Raw genomic sequence first — 22,007 nt, forward strand, 5'->3', positions numbered from 1 at the left:
GTCTCTGGCGCTGTAAGGCAGCAACTCTACCGCTGCGCCACTGTGCCAACTGATGTTGTCCTCTAGTCTCCACTTTGACCAGCCCTGAGCCTGTTTAGCTGGGTTCCCACAGGGTGCAAAGTCAGGAAATTTGATTCAACGCCTGAATGTCAGGTAGATGTTAACCTGAGCAAGTGTGATCTGTTGCACTTTGGGAACTTGAATGCAAGGGGATAATAAACAGTTAATGGCAATGCCCTTAACAGCATTAATATACGGAGGGATCTTGAGGTCCATGTCCATAACTACCTGATAGTGGCACCACAAGTAGATAGACTGTAAAAGGGCATATGGTATGATTGCTTTCATAGGTGGGGCATCGAGTATACGAGTTTAAGGTTAAGGTTTATTATTGTCACGTGTACAGAGGTACAGTGAAAAGCTATCTTTTGCAATCCGACCAGACGATATTCTGCATAAATACAATCAAGTCAAACCTAAGTACAAAAGGTAGAGCAAAGGGGAAGATGCAGAGTGCAGAATTTAGTTCTCAGCATCAGTTCCATAGACAGAGTCCAATGTCCGCAATGGGGTGGAGGTGAATGGTATAGTATTCTAGCTTATGGAAGTCTGAGAACAGGGGGGAAGAAGCTATTCCTCAGTCTGGTGGTGCGCGCTTTCAAGATTCTGTCAGGAAGTCATGATGCAGCTTGATTGGACTTTGGTTCGGCCGCTTATTCTGGTCACCCCAAAACAGGAAGGATGTGGAGGCTTTGGAAAGGGTGCAGAGGAGGTTTATCAGGACGATGTCTGGATTAGAGGGTCTTATTATAAGGAGAGGTTGCATAGACTTGGATTGTTTCCACTGGAACGTCGGAGTTTAAGAGAAGACCTAGAGTCATAAAGTCATAGTGATAGGGTGTGGAAACAGGCCCTTCGACCCAACTTGCCCACACCGGCCAACATGTCCCAGCTGCACGAGTCCCACCTGCCACCATTTGGCCCATATCCCTCCAAACCTGTCCTATCTATGTACATGCCTAGAACCTGTCTGATAGAAATATATAAATTATAAGAGGTATAGATAGGGTAGATTATCGGAACCCCTTTCCAAGAGTGGGAATGTCAAATAGAGTCCACAGAAAGCTGTGGAGGCCGTCAATGGATATATTTAAGGCAGAGATAGATAGATTCTTGATTATGATCTATCTCTCCCTTCCTAACCCCATTCTCCTGCCTTCTCCCCATAACCTCTGACACCCGTACTAATCAAGAATCTGTCTATCTCTGCCTTGTATATATCAATTGACGTTGCCTCCACAGCCTTGTGTGGTCTCTAATCTTTGACATTCCCACCCTGGGAAAGGGGTTCTGGCAGTCTACCCTACCTAATGCTAATGTTAAAGCAACATTAGAGCACAGGTCCACCACTGATTTTCCGGCACCCTTGGTTCCAGAGCCTTGCCAGATTATCCATTCCGCCGGACCAATGGAGGCCACATAATAATGAGACACCAAGACACCTCTGAACCATGAATTACAACCCTCCCGTGTCTCTAAAGCACCATGGACTGCCGGAAACCAAAAAAGCAAATATTAAATGTAAACTAAATGTGCTCATGCATGATGCATGGTTTGGGAACAGCTCCATCCAAGACCACAAGAAATTGCAGCGAATTGTGGATGCAGCCCAGACCATCACACAACACAAACCAACCTCCTCCCTTCTATTGACTCCATTTATACCTCGCGCTGCCTCGGCAGGACCAGCAGCATCATCAAGGACGACTCGCACCCTGGCCACTCCCTCTTCTCCCCTCGCCCATCAGGCAAAAGGCATAGAAGGATGAAAACACACACCTCCAGATTCTGGGACAGTTTCTTCCCAGCTGTTATCAGGCAACTGAACCATCCCACCACAACCAGAGAGCAATCCTGAACTACTGTCTACCTCTTTGGTGACCCTCAGACTCTTTGATTGGACTTTGCTGGCTTTACCTTGCACAACATTTTTCCCTTATAATGAAAGAAACAAAATGCTGGAGTTACTCAGCGGGACAGGCAGCCTTTCTGGAGAAAAGGAATGGGTGACGTTCTTCAGGTGATAGGGTCTCGACCCGAAACGTCATGCATTCCTTCTCTCCAGAGATGCTGCCTGCCCCGCTGAGTTACTCCAGCATTTTGTGTCTATCTTTGGTTTAAACCAGCATCTGCAGTTCCTTGCTACACATTCCCTTATCATGTATCTGTACACTGTAAGTGGCTCGATTGAATGAATGAATGAATAAGTTTATTGGCCAAGTATGCATATACAAGAAATGTGCCTTGGTCACGTGACAATAAACTAAACTAAACCAACTGACACCACAACTGTCACCTGGACCTTGCTCAGACGTCATAGCTCGGGTTAAATCTAAGCAAAATGAGCAAAGAATTGCATAAAACCGAGGGATCACCACCAACAACTGCAGATGTAAACCAATAACTATTTTGGGATGGAGGGACTGACCCGAAAGAGTTTGCACCAAATGCAACGCCATCTGTGGCCGCCCCCTGAATTTCAGGTGCCCTCTCGTAATTCTGTCCGGATTAAAGGAGGTGCCAGAAAATCGGTGGAGGACCTGTATTTAGTTCCAATCGTTTGGATTACTTTCAAAGTCAACAATGACAATATTGGGAAAATAGGGAGAAACATTCAATGAAGATAGACACAAAATGCTGGAGTAACTCAGTGGGTCAGGCAACATCTCTGGAGAGAGGGAATGGGTGTCGTTTCTGGTCGAGACCCTTCTTCAGACTGAGGTCAGGGAGACTAGAGGTATGGAAGGGTAAGGTGTGAAAACGACAGATCAGTGCAGGCGATGATGAGGAAATGTAGAATGGTTCATTGTTAGCCGAGGGGAAGATGACAAGGAGGCATACAATTAGCATGATTAATCACCCCAAGATTCAATGTCGTGATAAATCATTCAGTATCTGCTTGTTGGTTTTCCTGACCAGACCAGCTGACAAATGTATTAACAGCGAGCATGTTATTGTTTTCAACAGAATTGCCTCAAATGGAAAATGTGCCCTTTGTTTGCTTATTTTTCAATAGAGTCAATCAGCTTGGATACAGGCCATTCGGCCTAACTTGCCCATGCTGACCAACATATCCCCTCTACACTAGTCCCACCTGCCTGCGTTTGGCTTATATCCCGCCAAACCCATCCTATCCATGTACCTGTCCAAATGTTTTTTAAACTCTGTGACAGTACCCGGCTCAACTACTTCCTCCAGCAGCTCATTCTGTACACATGTCACTTTTTGAGAATGGGGTTTAGAGGGAAATATAGATCAGCCGTGATTGAATACCGGAGTGGACTTGATGGGCTGAATGGCTTAATTCTGCTCCTAGAACTTGTGAACATGAACTTTGTGTAAAAAATGGTGCCCCTCAGGTTCTTACTAAATCGTCCCCCCTCTCTGCAAACCTATTTCAAGCTTGGAAATTTGTAACAGGTATAGGTAAATGTCGTTAAACCTTGAGAAAGGAAATCCCAATGAGTTTCTTTTGAATACTTACAAATACCAAGTATTCTTATTGTCCTTTCCAAACATGATCACTTCTAGTGTGTCTGTGACTTCACCCCTCTCTTGTGGCACTGTCTGGTGAAGTTACGATTCAAGGCCTTTGCCTTCTGGAGTGCTAACTATGGCCGCACAGTGGCGCAGTGGATAGAGCTGTTACCTCACAGCGTCAGAGACCCGGCTTCAATCCTGACCTCGGGTGCTGTCTGCTCAGAGCTTGCATGTTCTCCCAGTGACCTGCGTGGGTTTCCTCCGGGTGCTTAGATTTCCTCCCACACTCCAAAGATGTGCGGGTTTGCAGGTTAATTGGCCTCTGTGAAGTTGCCCCTCCTGTGTAGGGAGTGGATGAGAAAGTGGGATAACATAGAATTATTGTGAATGGGTGGTCGATGGTCGGCGTGGACTCAGTGGGGCATAGTGCCTATTTTCTATGCTGTGACTTTAGACTTTAGAGATACAATGTGGAAACAGGCCCTTCGGCCCACCGAGTCCGCGCCAACCATCAATCACCCCGTACACTAGCCCTATCCTACACACGAGAGGAACTTTAGAAGCCAATTAACCTACAAACCTCTTTGTCTTTGGAGTGTGGTAGGAAACCGGAGCATCCAGAGAAACTCCACGCAGTCACAGGGAGAACGAACAAACTCTGTACAGGCAGCACCCGTAATCAGGATCGAACCTGGATCTCTAGTGCTCTACTGCTGCACCACCGTGTCACCTCACTAAACTAAACTAAACCAAACCAAACCAACCCAAACCAAACCAAACCAAACCAAACCAAACCAAACCAAACCAAACTTAACTTAACTTAACTAATCTAATCTAAACTAAACTAAACTAAACTAAAATAAACTGCTCCCGATGTGGACAAACAAGACTGTGTTTACCTCTCCTGCAATCCCAGCCTTCACTTGTCCACCCGTTCACTTTAAAGGATTAGCAACCAGTTGTGGAAAATCACTGTCAATCTTACTGGCCCATGTCCCTCAAAATCTTTCCTATCCATGTACCTGTCCAAGTGCCTGTCAAAGTGCGTTATAGTACCTGCCTCAACTCCTCTGGCAACCCGTTCCATATACCCACCACCCTTTGTGTGATAAAGTTGACCCTCAGGTTCTTGATGAATCTTGGCCGTCTTTGAAGAGTTTGCAATGCAGCAAAATACAAATGGGTATCAAGTGGCAAAAGAAATGGGCATTTGATAAGCCTTTAGGATAGGCACACGGATACGCAGGGAATGGAGGGATGTGGATCATGTGCAAGAAGGGTCCTGAGCTTAAAACGTCACCCCATCAGAGATGCAGCCTGACCCACTGAGTTACTCCAGCACATTGTGTCCATCTTTGGTATAAACCAGCATCTGCACTTCTATGTATCACTGGAGTTTAGAAGGATGAGAGGGGATCTTATAGAGATGTATAAAATTCTGAAAGGACTGGGCGAGCTAGATGCAGGAAAAATGTTCCCAATGTTGGGGAGTCCAGAACCAGGTGCCACAGTCTAAGAATAAAGGGGAGGCCATTTAAAACTGATGTGAGAAAAAACTTTTTCACGCAGAGAGTTGTGAATTTGTGGAATTCTCTGCCACAGAAGGCAGTGGAGGCCAATTCACTGGATGAATTTAAAAGAAAGTTAGATAGAGCTCTAGGGGCTAGTGGAATCAAGAGATAGGGGGAGAAGGCAGGCACATTTTGTGGATGATCAGCCATGATCACAATGAATGGCGGTGCTGGCTTGAAGGGTCAAATAGCCTCCTCGTGCACCTATTTTCTATGTTTCTATGTTTAGATAATTGATTGACTTTGCATCATGTTCGGCACAGACATTGTGGGCCGAAGGGCCTGTTCTTGTGCCGTACTGTTCAATATAGTCCTTCTTTCTCAGTTTCATATTATAGATTTCAAAAATATCTTGTTTGCATAATCAGTGATCACAATTTTTTTGGATAGAGTAAAAGTCTTATAAGTCTTATATCCAAAAACTGGCAAAGCCCTCTTGTGGTTTTATCCATATTTAAGTATCATTTTATACATAAGTAATCAGACAAAATTTTACATGAATAAAATAGAATAAATGACATTAAAAGAAAACATTAATTTTAATATAAAATTGCATTCACATACACGAGGTTATATTATACAATATTAAGAACAAATATATTAATATACAATATTAATTGTATATTATGGGTGGCACGGTGGTGCAGCGGTAGAGTTGCTGCCTTACAGCACCGGAGATCCGGGTTCGATCCTGGCAATGGGTGCTGTGTGTACGGAGTTTGTACGTTCTCCCCGTGACCTGCGTGGGTTTTCTCAGGGAGCTCCGGTTTCCTCCCACACTCCAAAGACGTACAGGTTGGTAGGTTAATTGGCTTCACTAAAAATTATAAATTGTCCCTAGTGTGCGTAGGATAGTGCCAGTGTGCGGGGATTGCTGGTTAGCGCAGACCAGGTGGGCATGCTTCCCTACTGTATTTCTAAACTATACTAAACTGATATATAGCACAATATTACTGCATACAACATTAAGAGCGTTCGTGTGACTTCTCACCCCCAGAGCTGAATGTATACAGCGTGGCGTATCTCCTTCCAAAGCGCAGGGACTGGGATCCAATCTGGTTACGGAAGTGAGAGTGTACAACTGGTTTGCCAACCGAAGAAAGGAGGAAGCGTTCCGGCAGAAGCTGGCGATGGACGCGTACAGTGTTCAGACGCACAGCATGAACCCGCTGCTCTCCCACAGCTCTCCACATCACCCGCCCAACTCCTCTCCCTCAAGTAAGCACGGTAAGACAATGCTCCTTCTTCCATTCCGGTCTGCTTAGTAATCCCGGGAAGATCTTAACAATGGGTCGTCAGAGTTGACCAGCGGATTTTTTTAGTTTAGAAATACAACGCAGAAACAGGCCCTTCGGCCCACCGAGTCCGCCCCGACCAGCGATCCCCACATATTAACACTACCCGACATACCACTAGGGACAATTTACATACCGAGCCAATGAACCTACAAACCTGTACGTCTTTGGAGTGTGGGAGGAAACCGAAGATCTCGGAGAAAACCCACGCCGTCACGGGGGGAATGTACAAACTCCGTACAGGCAGTACCTGTAGTCGGGATCGAACCCGGGTCTCTGGCGCTGTAAGCGCTGTAAGGCAGCAACTCTACCGCTGTGCCACCGTGCCGCCCACAAATGCAGGTGTGGTCACTTGACAAGATGGGTTTACAGAGAACCCTCAATGGGGAAGGAAGGATGGAGAGGCAGAGAGGTTTAGTGTGGTAATGTCAAAGCTTACAGCCTTGGCACGGCTATCGATGGTGGAACAATGTGCACCCGGGTAGCGTGGGCAGGTGCAGGAGAAGAGGTGTAAGGCTGGCAGAAAATGAATAGGAAGATTGTTTACTTTAGTTTAGTTTAGAGATACATGGAAACAGGCCCTTCGGCCCACTGAGTCCACACGGACCAACGATCACCCGTTCACACTAGCTCTATGTTATCCCACTGCGCATCCACTCCCTCCACACTTGGGACAATTTACAGAGGGCCGATTAACCCACAAACCCGCACCTCTTTGGGATGTGGGAGGAAACCGGAGCATCCGGAGGAAACCCACTCAGTCACAAGGAGAAGGTAGAATGTGCTGCAGGGGGTGGTGGTGGAGACAGATACAAAGGTGGCATATAAGGGACGTTTGAATAGGCACATGGATATGTAGGGAGTTGAAGGATATGGGTTATGTGCAGGTGGATAAATGATGGCCTTGGCATCGTGTGGGCACAGACATTGTGGACCAATGGGCTGTACTGTTCTACCTTCTACGTTCGAATGGCATTTATACAAGGAAGGCTTTGTGGAGTTCTGCTTATTTTTGATTACTTTGCAGCAAAATTAGTCACAAATTCAACCGATGAAATGAAGTGCTTTGACAATGTACATTGTGCAGGAAGATTTGAGGTGACAGGGGCCAAAGCTACAGGAGATGTGGGGGGCAAGTTTTTTACACTGCGGGTGGTGGGTGCCTGGGACGAGCTGCCGGGGGTGGTGGTGGAGGCAGATACGATAGTGGTGTTTAAGTGACTTTTGGATGGGCACATGGATATGCAGGGAATGGAGGGATATGGATCACATGCAGGCAGGTAAGAGTTGGTCTCGGCATCGTGTTTGACACAGACATTGTGGGCCGAAGGACCTGATCTTGTGCTGTACTGTTCTACTTCTACGAGGAGTCAGTGTATCTTTAAAGCTATAATCACATGATTGTGCAATTAAAAATGCTATGAAGATTGGGTCTCTGATTCTTAAATGGATTCTTAAATAGAATATACCTTAAAATAATAATATTCCACAATGTCTATTAACCCACTAACCTTGGAGATAGCACCGAAAGCAATGCAATGTCAAATCCAAATCCATCAATGGAACTCTGGATATAGGCGCAAGATGCTGGAGTAACTCAGCAGGACAAGCAGCATCTCTGGAGAGAAGGAATGGGCGACGTTTCAGGTCGAGACTCTTCTTTTAACTCTGGCCTCGAGTTTAGTTTAGTTTAGTTTAGTTTAGTTTAGTTTAGTTTAGAGTTACAGTGTGGAAACAGGTCCGTCGGCCCACCGAGTCACCCCGTTCACTAGCACTATTCTACACGCGAGGGACAATTTTTACAATTTTACGGAAGGCAATTAACCTACAAACCTTTACATCTTTGGAGTGTGGGAGCAAACCGGATGGAGCACCTGGGGAAACCCCACACGGTCACGGGGAGAACGTACAAACTCCGTACAGACAGCACCCATAGTCAGGATCGAACCCGGGTCTCTGGCGATGTAAGGCAGCAACTCTACCGCTGCATCACTGTGCTGCCCTATTCTATTACCAGGGGGATGTTAGCTCTCATGTTCAATTCCTCCTAACCTTTATTGCTTCTAGACGGATAGAAAATACTTCTATTTCTCTCAAGTCACTCACAATCACACCATTCCCCAAGTCCCGTTAAACCGTTGAGGGGAAACTCAGCAGCTAACTTGTTAAACTTCTTAAACGTTGCAACATTTCACAGTCACATTTGATCAGAAAATCTATTTTCTTTTAGTTTGTTTTCGAGATTCAACATGGAAACAGGCTCTTTGGCCCACCGAGTCCATGTACTCCATTGAGCACCTGTTCACACTAACAAAAGTGGTAAAAAACACTAATAAAAATAAAAATAAAGTACCATACCATACCACACTAGTTCTATGTTATCCCACTTTCTCATCTACTCCCTACACACAATTTACAGAGGCCAACCATCCTCAGTGGGACAGGCAGCATCTCTGGACAGAAGGAATGGGTGACATTTCAGGTCGAGACCCTTCTTTTAACTCTGGACTCGAGTTTAGTTTAGTTTTTGGGATGTGGGAGGAAAACGGAGCACCCGGAGGAAATCCCCCCTTGCGGTCACAGGGAGAACGTGCAAACTCCACTCAGACAGCATCCGTGGTCAGGATCGAACTCGGGTGCCTGGCGCTATGAGGCAGCAGCTCTACCAGCTGCCCCACTGTGCCGCCCCACACATTTCTTTATGAATATTGTTATGTACAAAACAAATAGTAGAGACGAAGAAATGAAATGTACACATAATCCTCCGAAGTTTTTGCCACCTCCAACGGGATCCCAACACTAGTGACATCTTCCCATCTCCACTCCTTTCCGCCTTCCGCAAAGACCGTTCCCTCCGCAACTCCCTGGTTAACTCATCCGTTCCCACTCAAACCACCCCCTCCCCAGGTACCTTCCCCTGTAACCTACACCTGTCCCTACACCTCCTCCCTCGACTCGGTCCAGGGACCCTGACAGTCCTTTCAGATTAGGCAGAGATTCACTTGCTCCTCCTCCAACCTCATTCACCGTATCTGTTGTTGGAGATGTGAACTCTTATAAATCGGCGAGTCCAAACGCAGATTGGGCGATCATTTCGCTGAACACCTTCGCTCAGTCCGCCTGAACCTACCTGATCTCCCTTCCCATTCCCATACAGACCTTTCTGTCCTCGGTCTCCTCCATTGTCAGAGTGAGGCTAAACGCAAATTGGAGGAACAGCACCTCAGATTTCGCTCGGGCAGCTTACAGCCCAGTGGTATGAATATTGATTTCTCTAACTTCAGGTAGCCCCGGCATTCCCTCTCTCTCTATCCCTCCCCCACCCAAGTCACACTGGCTTCTCATTTTCACCCAACAAACAGCAAACAATGGCCTGTTTCTTTTATCATCGTAACGTTTTTGCATATCCTTCATTCATTGTTCTTTATCTCTCCACATCATCGTCCATATCTCTCGTTTCCCGAACTAGTCTGAAGAAGGGTTTCGACCCAAAATGTCACTCATTCCATCTCTCCAGAGATGCTGCCTGTCCTGCTGAGTTACTCCAGCTTTTTGTGTCTATCTTCAAATGAAACATACTGATGTCTTTCAAAGTACAAAACGGATTGAAGTGTTAATGTTTGAGATGTCAATGTGAAATGTGTGGCAATGGGAGACGGGACTCAAGGTTGTTCCAGTCTCCAACACAAGGAACTTCAGGTGCTAGTTTATTAAAAGAAACGCACAAAATGCTGGAGTAATTCAGTGGGTCAGGCAGCACCTGTGGAGAACATGTATCAGTGATGTTTCGAGTCTGAACCCTTCTTCAGACTAATTGTGGTTGGGAAGAAAGCTGGAAGAGAAACCAACCTTTAGTCTTACGGTAAGGAGATAGTTAGAAACAAGGAACTGCAGATGCTGGTTTTCACAAAGTGCTGGGGTAACTTAGTGCCTCAGGCAGCATCTCTGGTGTACATGTTAGAGTCATGGGGTCATACAGCATGGAAACAGGCACTTCGGCCCAACTTGCCCACACCGCCCAACATGCTTCATCTACACTGGTCCCACCTGGATGCGTTTGGCCCATATCACTTCATAACCTGTCCAATCCATGTAACTGTCTAAATGTTTCTTAAACGTTGTGATAGTCTCTGCCTCGACTACCTCCTCAACAGCTCGTTCGAGACGCCCACCGCCGTTTTTATGTAAAAAAAGTTACCCCTCAGTTTTCTATCAAATCTTTTCCCCCTCATCTTAACCTATGTACCCGGTTCTCAATTCCCCTACTCTGGGCAATAGACTGTGCATCTACCCAATGTATTCTTTGTTTGTATTTTTATTGATTCTATAAAAAGAAAATTATACCCTCAATGTTTGGTGCAGTGGTAGAGTTGCTGCCTTGCAGCAGTTATAGCCAGAGACCCAGGTTCGATCCTGACTATGGGCGTTGTCCGTACGGAGTTTGTACGTTCTCCCCGAGACCTGCATGGGTTTTCTCCGAGATCTCCGGTTTCCTCCCACACTCCAAAGACATGCAGGTTTGTAGGTTGATTGGCTTGGTATCGATGTAAATTGTCACTAGTGTGTGTAGGATAGCGTTAATGTATGGGGATTGCTGGTCAGCGCGACTCGATGGGCCGAAGGGACTGTTTCCGTGCTGTATCTCTAAACTAAACTAAATATACAGGTGCTTCGCTTTGTTTTGCACTTTGACTCAATATTTCCAGCCATTGAAATATAAACTGAACAGTTAAGGAGGAAGGGAAATGACTTATTGTTAAACTAGAAGGCTTTTGGTACATTGGCCTTCATCAGTCTGGGTATTGAGTATAGAAGTGACATTGTGTTACAGTTGTACAAGATGTTAGTGAGGCCACATTTGGTGTTTAGTTTTCGTCACGCTGCTAGAGGACGAATGTTGTTAAGATGGAAAGAGTGCAGAGAAGATTTAAGGGGACATTGCCACGACTTGAGGGTCTGAACGATAGGGGGAGATTGGGCAGGCTATGACTTTATTCCGTGGAGCACAGGAGGATGAGTGGTGATCTTATCGAGGTGTATAATATCATGAGGGGAATAGATAAAGTGAATGCACAGTCCTTTACCAAGGGTAGGAGAATCAAGAACCAGAGGACATATTTTTGAGTGAGAGGGGCAAGATTTAATGAATGAATTAATTCATGAATAAGTTTATTGGCCAAGTAGCATATACAAGGAATGTGCCTTGGTGCTCCGCTCACAAATGACAACACAAACATACAGTTAACAATTAAGAATAAAGCATAAACACATCAAAACAATAAGGATACAACATTACGGTCTAAACATGCGGGTGAAAATAAACCAGAGCAAAAAAGAGACTACAGACTTTGGTTATTGAGTGTAGAACCATCACACGTGGAAAAAAAGCTGTTTTTATGTCTGGCTGTGGCTGCTTTGACAGTCTGGAGTTGCCGACTCCAGTCTGTCAAATATGAACGCAGGAGGCTCAGGGGTGATCTTATAGAGGTGTATAAAAAGATGAGGAGAATAGATGGGGTGAATTTATATTATTGTGCATTTGTCTATGTGCCTGCAATGCTGTTGCAAGCAAGATAAGATTGGGAATCAAAAATAAGAGGACATAGGGGCAAGATTTAGTGGGAACCTGAGGGGCAACCTTTTCACTCAGACGGTGCTGGGTGTATGGAACATGCTGCCAGTTAGTTGAGGCTGGGACTATAACATTTGGACATGTACATGGATAGGAAGTGTATAGAAAGATATGGGGCAAACATGGGAAAATGGGACTAGTGTAGATAGGGCACCTTGGTCGGTATGGACGTGTTGGGCATGTTTCCATGCTGTACAATATGGCTCCAGCTTCTTAGAATTGAAGAGAGCGCTCTGAATTGAGGAATGCTCCCTGGATGAATGAGACAGTAAATGATGTGGTATTGTTACATCGATATTGTTGAATGGTTTTAATGGTGCCAAGGTCCGAGCTGAGCAATTAGTTCCAACAAGGCTGCAGCTGGAGGATGCTGCAAGTGATGCCATGCTTCCTGGGGTTGAATTTGCTCCTGAGTGTGTCGGAATCTATTGGGTAGTTAACCAGTGGAACTCATTGCCACAGGGCTGTGGAGTAGGATCACCAACTGTCCCATATTAGCCGGGACAAAATTGGTTTGTCCCGTACGGGAACGCCCTTGTCTCGTATTAGGCCCGGGGGACGTTGTAGGCCTGGACGCTGTAGGCCCTGGCACTGTAGGCCCCGACTTTGTAGGTCCCGACAGTTTAGGTCCCGAGGCCTGGGCGTTGCCTAATGGAGGTTACGTAGCAACCCGCCTCCCGGGCCGGGCGGCCGCCATTGGTGGAGCGGGAGCACGTGGCCGCTGGCTGGGTGAGGTCAGGTGTGGCACGGGGCAGTGACATCACCTTGTCCCGTATTTGGGAGTGAGGAAGTTGGCAACCCTACTGTGGAGGCCAAGTCAGTGGATATTTTTAAGGCAGAGCTAGACAAACTCTTGATTGGAATGGGTGTCAAGGGTTATGGGGAGAAGGCAGGAAAATGGGATTATGGGGCAGAGATCAGCCATGATTGAATGGCAGAGTGGACTCGATGGGCCGAATGGCCCAATTCTACTTCTATAACGTGAACATAGAACGTAGAACAGTACAACATAGGGACAGGCCCTTTGGTCCACAATGTCTGTGGCGAACACGATGCCAAGACCATTATTTATCTACCTGCACATAACCCATATCCTTCAACTCCCTACATATCCATGTGCCTATCTCTTATATGCCACCATTGTATCTGTCTCCACCACCACCCCCTGCAGCACATTCCACCTTCTCCCTGTGATTGAGTGGGTTTCATCCGGATGCTCCGGTTTCCTGCCACATCCCAAGGCGGTGCCGGTTTGTAGGTTAATTGGCTTATGTTAAAGGGTTATGGGGAGAAGGCAGGAAAAGGAGGCAGAGGTCAGCCATGATTAGGAGGCAGAGGTCAGCCATGATTGAATGGCGTAGTAGACTCGATGGGCTGAATGGCCTAATTCTAATCCTATCACATGATCAGAGAACATGGATAGATGACGTTTCAAGACCTTCACTTATGACAAGGTGGAGACATTAACCAGGCTATCAGCTTGGTGAGAGCAGAGAAAATGCCTGAACAAGCAAACATTTTAGGGCGGCATGGTGGCACAGCGGTAGAGTGGCTGCCTTACAGCACCAGACACCAGGGTCCGATCCTGGCCACGGGTGCTGTTTGGTTTATATTAGTTTAGTTTAGAGATACAGTGCGGCAAAAGGCCCTTCGGCCCACCGAGTACGCGCCGATCAGCTTTCACCCTATACATGAGCACTATCCTACACACAAGGGACAATTTATAATTTTTACTGAAGCCAATTAACCTACAAACCTGTATGTCTTTGGAGTGTAGGTAGAAACCGGAGCACCCGGGGAAAACCCACACAGTCACTGAGACACAGACCGCACCCGTGGTCTCTGGCGCTGTAAGGCAACAAATCTACCGCTGCGCCACTGTGCCGTCTGTTGGGAGTTTGTACATTCTCCCCGTGACCGTGTGGGCTTTCTCCAAGTGCTCTGATTTCCTCCCACACTCCAAAGACGTACAGGTTTGTAGGTTAATTGGCTTCAGTAAAAATTATAAATTGTCCCTAGTGCATAGGATAGTGCTACTGTACAGGGTGATCACCGGTCGGCGTGGACTCAGTGGGCCAAAGGGCCTGTTTCCGTAATGTGCCTCTAAAGTCTAAAGCAAACTATGAGCTAAGGCCAGGGAGCTGGAGGTAGTGGGTGCTGTGGCCCAGAGCTCAAATGTGATTAATGGCCTTCAGAACAGAGCACCAAATGTCTGCTGGTGCCCACCGTATGGTAACTCAGCATGAATGGCCATTTCTGAAAGAATGGATTAGTTTGGTTCAGTTTAGTTTAGTTTATTGTCACGTGTACCGAATTACAGTGAAAAGCTTTGTTGCATGCTAACCAGTCAGTGGAAAGACTATACATCATTACAATTGAGCTGTCCACCGTACAGATACATGATAGCGAGAATAATGTTTAGTACAAGAAAAAGTCCAGTTAAAGATAGTCCGAGGGCCTCCAAAGAGGTAGATAGTAGCTCAGGACTGCTCTCTAGTTGTTGATAGGTTGGTTTAGTTGCCTGATAACAGCCGGGATGATACTGTTCCTGAATCTGGAGGTGTGCGTCTTCACCCTTCTTGCCTAATGGGAGAGGGAAGAAGAGGGAGTAACTGGGATGCGACTCGTCCTTGATTATGCTGGTGGCCTTGCCGAGGCAGCGTGAAGTGTAGATGGAATCAATGGAAGGTAGTAGGAAGGAACTGCAGATGCTGGTTTACACCGAAGATAGACTCAAAATGCTAGAGTAACGCAGTGAGTCAGGCAGTATCTCTGGAAAAAAGGAATAGGTGATGTTTCGGGTCGTAGAGTTTCAATCACCTATTCCTTCTCTCCAGAGATGCTGCCTGATCCACTGAGTTACTCCAGCATTTTGTATCTATCTGCAATGGAAGGGAGGATGGTTTGTGTGATGGTCTGGGTTACATCCCACAATTCTCTGCCCATTTCTTGCGGGGAGTAAAGGGAGGTTGGGCGGGGGGGGAGGGTTAAACTCAATTGCAAAACTAGATTAGAAAAGAGAAATAGAATGTAAAATGAAGACAGCATTGACAAACCAGCGTGGTGTCGAAGCTAATCGAGTGATAATGGCAGGTATCATTGTGAAGCTGGAGTGATTGGAGGACAATGCCATATTGTTCTTGTACCTGCAATCTGCAAACTAAAAGCCAGCAAGTCACTGATCCACACAAAGGAACCTGGCCAGCAGTGGGGTCATGGGGAGGTCGCTGTCCTGAGTATGAAGGAGGGTGGGGAGAAGAGGAGGCGGGGTTAGGGCGAGGAGGAGGTGGGTGGGGGGAGGGGGAGGAGGTGGGTGGGGGGAGGAGGTGGGTGGGGGGAGGAGGTGGGTGGGGAGAGGAGGTGGGTGGGGAGAGGAGGTGGGTGGGGAAGAAGAGGAGGTGGGTGGGGAGAGGGGGGGTGGGGAGAAGAGGAGGTGGGTGGGGGTGAGGTAGGGTTGCCCACTTCCTCACTCCCAAATAAGGGACAAAGGGTGATGTCACCGCCTCGAGCCCCAGGTGACCTCACCCAGCCAGCGGCCACGTGCCCCCGCTCCACCAATGGCGGCCGCCCGGGCCCGGGAAGAGGCGGGTTGCTACGCAACCTCCGTTAGGCGAGCACACACTCCGTTAGCCTTACACTGTCCCGGCCGGCTCTGAGTCTGTCCACACCAGGTCCCATCTCAGCTCCTGCCAGAGACAGACCCAGTGGTTCTGATCCTGTCCGAACAAGGTCACATCCAAGCAAAGCTCAACCCAAGTGTAGGGTTGCCAACTTCCTCACTCCCAAATAAGGGACAAAGGGTGTTGTCACTGCCCCACGTGACCTCACCCAGCCGCGGCCATGTGCTCCCGCTCCACCAATGGCGGCCGCCCGGACCGGGAGGTGGGTTGCTAAGCAACCTCCGTCAGGCGGTGCCCGGGTCTACACTGTCCGGGACTACAGCGGCCCCTGGGCTACAGTGTCCCAGCCTACAATGTCCGGGTCTACACTGTCTAGGCATATAAAAACTAATCGTGTTGATGCAAGTGTTGATGCACGGTAGCGCAGCGGTAGAGTTGCTGCTTTAGAGCGAATGCAGCACCGGAGACTCAGGTTCGATCCTGACTACGGGTGCTGCACTGTAAGGAGTTTGTACGTTCTCCCCGTGACCTGCGTGGGTTTTCTCCGAGATCTTCGGTTTCCTCCCACACTCCAAAGACGTACAGGTATGTAGGTTAATTGGCTGGGTAAAATGTAAAAATTGTCCCTAGTGGGTGTAGGATAGTGTTAATGTACGGGGATCGTTGGGCGGCACGGACTTGGTGGGCCGAAAAGGCCTGTTTCCGGCTGTATATATATGATGATGATGATGATGATGATGATATCATTGGGGTTATCAAATGGGCACCTCCTTTCACTGGTGTTTTGTTGAGTTAGGCTCAGGACACCTCAGGATAGGGTTGTCAACTGTTCTGTATTAGCCGGGACATCCTGTATTTTGGGCTAAATTTGTTTATCCCGTATTAGGCCCGGGCCCGACCCTTGTCCAGTATTAGGCCCGGGCGGCGCTGTAGGCCTGGACACAGTAGGCCCGGACATTTTAGGCGGACAGTGTAGACCGGGACAATATAGGCCCGGACACTATAGGCCGGACAGTGTAGGCCCGGACAGTGCAGGCCCGGACACTGTAGGTGGACAGTGTAGGCCCGGACAGTGTAGGCCGGGACACTGTAGGCCCACAGGCCGCCTAACGGAGGTTGCGTAGCAACCCACCTCCCTGGGCGGCCGCCATTGGTGGGGAGCGGGAGCACGTGGCCGCTGGGTGAGGTCATGCGGGGCGCGGGGCGGCGACGTCACCCGTTACCCCTCATTTGGGAGTGAGGACGTTGGCACCCCGGGACACGGGCGGTCAAACTAAGGTTGGCTTGTCCCCACCCACCCATTTCCCTACCCCCCACCACCCCACCCTCCTCCCCACCACCCCACCCTCCTCACCCGACAGCGTCCCGCCGCCCGTTGACGAGACGCGCCATTGCCGGCGGCGCCCACACTCGCGGCCCAGGCCCATCCACGCAGCAGCGTGCGGCCGCCGTCGCCACGGCGACCCGGCCATTAGTGCACGCTTTAATTGAAAATGAAGCCAAGCTCTTTGAATGAGCTGCCATGCCCTTTGAAGTCGCCCACCCCACCAGTGTGTACTCAAGTCACTGCGTGGCGTCCTTTGTTTTTTAAATATTTTTATATATATATATATATATAGTAGGGACGGCACTTGTGGAACCGAGGGCCCTGTCCATTCATCTTCATTCCGCCAGGCGGTTTAGGGCTCCCCTTTACATCCCATCCCGCGCCCCAGACTCAGTCAGCGGGGGCTGTGGGCTCAGACTATGGGTCTCGGCGACAGCCCCCGCCCGCTCTCTCTGTCTCTGTGGTCTCCCCACGCCGGCCACGAATCACGGTGCTTCCTTGATGTGGGCTGTGAATTGGGACAGGGGTCTTGAAAGGTCAGACGTGTCGGTGGCGAAATTTGCCGGGGTGGGGGGGAGCTGCTGCTGATATTGATTAGGTCTCGGAAAAGGAGGAAATTAGCTGAGGAAATGAATAATGCAGGACCAGGGGAGTGCATGCAGAAGTCAGTGAACTCTCCTCGACTTAACCTTTCCCTGGTGCACAGGTACAGGGCATCTTCACGTTCTCAAGCTTCAGTGACTTCACACTAACGAACTAACCGTCGAAATTCGCAAACTCTGCACATCGGCAGAGTAAGAAATGATCCCTCATCTTTCTTACATCCTGGCAGATCAGAGATTTTCTTTGGCAATTAGCAATAGGCTTTGGATCATTTAACTTACACACAGGTTGTCTGGTGGAAGTGGTTAATAGTCGCTGGTGGGAGAGGTTTTGAATCAGTTAGCACACGACTGTTCCTCAGCTTTGAGAATGTAGTAATACTCGCAGACTAATCTACGCATGGTAAGTCAAGAGTCGAGTGCTTCATTGTCATTGTGTCCAAGATAGAACAATGAAATTCTTACTTGCAGCAACACAACAGAATATGTAAACATAGTACACTATAAACAATATAATGAACAAGAAAAAAGTTCAGTGTGTGTATATACATATATATATATATATATATTTACACATACCCACATATACACATATGTACAGATCATATATGTGTCGGAAAAAAACTGCAGATGCTGGTTTAACCCGCTGAGTTACTCCAGCATTTTGGGTATACCTATAGATATATATATATATATATATGTACAAACATATGTACACAAAAACAAACAAACAATAGTGCAATAATAACAATAATAATAGTCTAAGTAGTTCAGAGCTCATTTGAGGTTGGAGTGTTTAATAGGCAGTTGTAGGGGGCCCTAAATTGTCCCCAGTGTGTAGGATAGTGTTAGTGTATGGGGATCGCTGGTAGGCGCAGACTCGGTGGGCCGGAGGGCCTGTTTCCATGCTGTATTTCTAAAGTAAAGTTTTTTAAAAATCCTCAGATTAAAGTTCTAGCCTGCCCAACCTCACCCTTTAGCTCAGCCCTTCGAGTCTTGGCAAAACCTTGTAAATTATGTCTGCGCTCTTTCCAGCTTAATGGTATGGATATACGGAATGGTACCAGGACCGCGTGTGTTGTGTTCCAGGCTAGGTCTAGCCACTAGCAACTTTTCTCACATGAGGATCGCAGATGAGAACATGCACTCGTGTTTTGTACACCAGTTAAAGTAACAATTTAAATTTCATAAATTACAAATTAGTAATTACTCTTGGTATTCAAATGATGAGAAGAAATTTCACCACAATTTAGTTTAGTTTAGTGATACAGCCCAGAAGCAGGCCCTTTGTGCCCATAGAATCCGTGCCAACCAGCGATCCCCGCACATTAACACTATCCTATGCACACTGGGGACAATTTCCAATTTTACCAAGCCAGTTAGCCTACAAACCTGTATGTATTTGGAGTGTGGGAGGAAACCGGAGCACCCGGTGAAAACCCAGGCAGGTCACGGGGAGAACGAACAAACTCTGTACAGGAAGCACCCTTGGTAAGGATCTAACCCGGGTATCTGGTGCTGTAAGGCAGCAACTCTAGCGCTGCGCCAGTGTGTCACACTTGTCTTAACACTTCAAAATACTTTTGCAGCATGAGCCCACAAAGTGTAGAGTGAAAACATTCAGAGTGTACCTCAGCATGGAAAGGTTCATTGATCAAACGGTCCAAGTTGAGCAGAGATTGCTGCTGCAGAAAGGAGATGCAAGTTTAACCACTTGCCTCAGAATAAAGATTAAACGAGAACAGTCTTCACCGTTGACTATTTTTTATGGCTGTGAGGTCAATCAATTAATGCAAAAAAGCAAGATGGTAGCACGGTGGCGCAGTGGTAGAGTTGCTGCCTTACAGCACCAGAGACCTGGATTCGATCTTGACTACGGGTCTGTCTGTACAGAGTTTGCACGTTCTCCCCGTGACCGCGTGGGTTTTCTCCGATATCTGGTTTCCTCCGCCAATCCAAAGACGTACAGGTTTATAGGCTAATTGGCTTAGTATAAATGTAAATTGTCCCTAGTGTGTGCAGGATAGTGTTAGTGTGCAGGGATTGCTGGTCTGCGCGGATTGGGTGGGCCAAAGGACCTGTTTCTGCGCTGTATCTCTGAAACAGATTCCTGTGATGGGCACTTTTCTAAAGCGCAAAAACTGTAAGGTTTAGTTTAGTTAAGAGATACAGTGCGGAAACGGGCCCTTCGGCCCACCGAGTCCACGCCAACCAGCAATATCCGTACACTAACACTAGGGACAATTTACAATTTTTACCAAAGCCAATTAACCTACAAACTTCTATATCTTTGGAATGTGTGAGGTAACTGGAGCACCCAGAGAAAACCCACATCCCAAAGGCGTACAGATTGGTAGGTTAATCAACCTCTGTAAATTGCTCCTAATGTTTAGGGAGTGGATGAGAAAGAGCTATAACATAGAACTAGTGTGAACGGATGATTGATGGTCGGCGTCGACTCGGTGGGCCGAAGGGCCTGTTTCCACGCTCCATGCGGTCATAGGGAGAACGCACAAATCCATATAGACGGCACCCGTAGTCAGGATCGAACCCAAGTTTCTGGTGCTGTAAGGCAGCAGTCCTACCGCGGAGTCATTGTCCCGCCTTTAAATGAGAGAGGAGAGGAAATTAATGCAGGAGTTGTGATTAGTGACACCGAGGGCTGGATATAACCCTAAGGAAATGAGCTCACTGGGCATACACTGCCCTTATTTCATTAACCCCCTTCCCCCCGGCATTTTAATTTGTCCGTGAGTGACCCAGGGTTTCAGTGTCGGATCATTCTCGTGACTTCCCAGCTCCTCATCACGTAAAAACCACGGGTTATCTCAAATCACTCAGTCACCTTACATCCCAGAACTTGTACCAGTGGCTCCACAAATCCATGGAGATCCTATTTCCCAGTAAACTGCCCTCAAAACTCAGGAACTGCACTCCCAATCCCGCCACTATTTCTTATTTGTGGGTTTATTCTGTTTAAATTTAAATCGCTGGTTTGGAGTGGCCTATTTTAATCTCTTGTTATTCGAGAGTCAAGAGTGTTTTATTGCCGTATGTCCCAAACAGAACAATGGTATTCTTACTTGCAGCAGCACAACAGAATATGTAAACATAGTGCTCTGTAAACAATACAACAAACAAATAAAAAAGTTCAGTATATTTATAAATATATATGAATGCACACACATATTATGTATATATAACACACACAGACGCACATACATATATTTATATATATATATATTTATATATATATATATATATATATATATATACATATGCACACGCACATACAAACAAACAAACAATATTTGTCTTAAACTAATGTCATTAAATTGATGTCGAGAAATTAAAGTGTGCCAAGATGAATATGCATCTAAAGTTTAAGAGGGGTAGCTCTGAGAAAATGAGAGGATTGATTGATTGAAAGGTGCAGCATGGAAAAAGGCCCTTCAGCCCACTGAGTCCACACTGACCATCGATCACCTGTTTACGCTAGTTCTATGTTGTCCCACTTTCTCGTCCACTCCCTACACACTTGAAGCAATTTACAGAGGTCTATTAACCTACAAACCCACACGTCTTTGGGATGTTGGAGGAAACCAGAGCACCCAGAGGAAACCCATGCGGTCACAGGTAGAACGTGCAAACTCCACACAGACCAACTGCCGTCATGATCGAACCCGGGTCTCTGGTGCTGTAAGGCAGCAGGTCTGGCGCTGCGCCACTGTGCCCCAGAAATACTTTGCAGTTTGGTGAAACTTATCATTCATTCCTTGGTTTAGTTAGTATTTTGATGATGCATTAAAGGATTTGTTTTTAAAATGGCTAATTTTCCTCCCTGAGATGACTAGTTTATTTTAGTTTATTGTCACGTGTACCAAGGTACAGTGAAATATTCTTGCTCTGGGCTAACCAGTCAGCGGAATGACAATACATAATTACAATCGAGCCATCCACAGTGTACATGATGAAGGGAATAATGTTTAGTGCAAGATAAAGTCCTGTAAAGTCTGGTTAAAGATAGTCCAAGACTATCTCACGGATCTGCCAATGTATGGAGGAGACATGTCTCAAGCTGTACAAATGATGTAACTTATCCCATCCTGTCTGAATAATGGTCCTGAGCTGAAACGTCGCCCATCCATGTTCTCCAGAGATGCTGCCTGACCTGCTGAGTTACTCCAGCACTTTGCGTCTTTTTCAGTTCAACCTGTTGGGGCTTTTAGCTGAAGTTCTATAGCTCCCAATAGATCTAGAGATTGATTATCAAAGGGATTTATATTTTAGTTTAGTTTAGTTTAGAGATAACAGACCCTTCGGCCCACCGAGCCCATGCCAACCAAAGATCACCTGTACACTATTCTAAAACGTACAAGGTTGGTGGACACTTTAATTCTCCTCCCAGTCCCATACAGAC

At 47.0% G+C, this 22,007-nt stretch overlaps 1 protein-coding gene across 1 annotated transcript in view; it reads left to right on the plus strand.

Moving 5' to 3' along the window:
- Window positions 1-22,007, plus strand: part of LOC144606567 (hepatocyte nuclear factor 1-beta-like) — a 149,383-nt gene that overhangs the window by 26,167 nt on the left and 101,209 nt on the right. The window contains exon 5 of the mRNA XM_078422826.1: window positions 6,109-6,338. Coding sequence (XP_078278952.1) covers window positions 6,109-6,338 — 230 coding nt within the window. The remainder of the gene's footprint in view (window positions 1-6,108; window positions 6,339-22,007) is intronic.

This window comes from Rhinoraja longicauda, chromosome 26 (assembly GCF_053455715.1).
Source record: "Rhinoraja longicauda isolate Sanriku21f chromosome 26, sRhiLon1.1, whole genome shotgun sequence".
Taxonomy (NCBI): domain Eukaryota; kingdom Metazoa; phylum Chordata; class Chondrichthyes; order Rajiformes; family Arhynchobatidae; genus Rhinoraja; species Rhinoraja longicauda.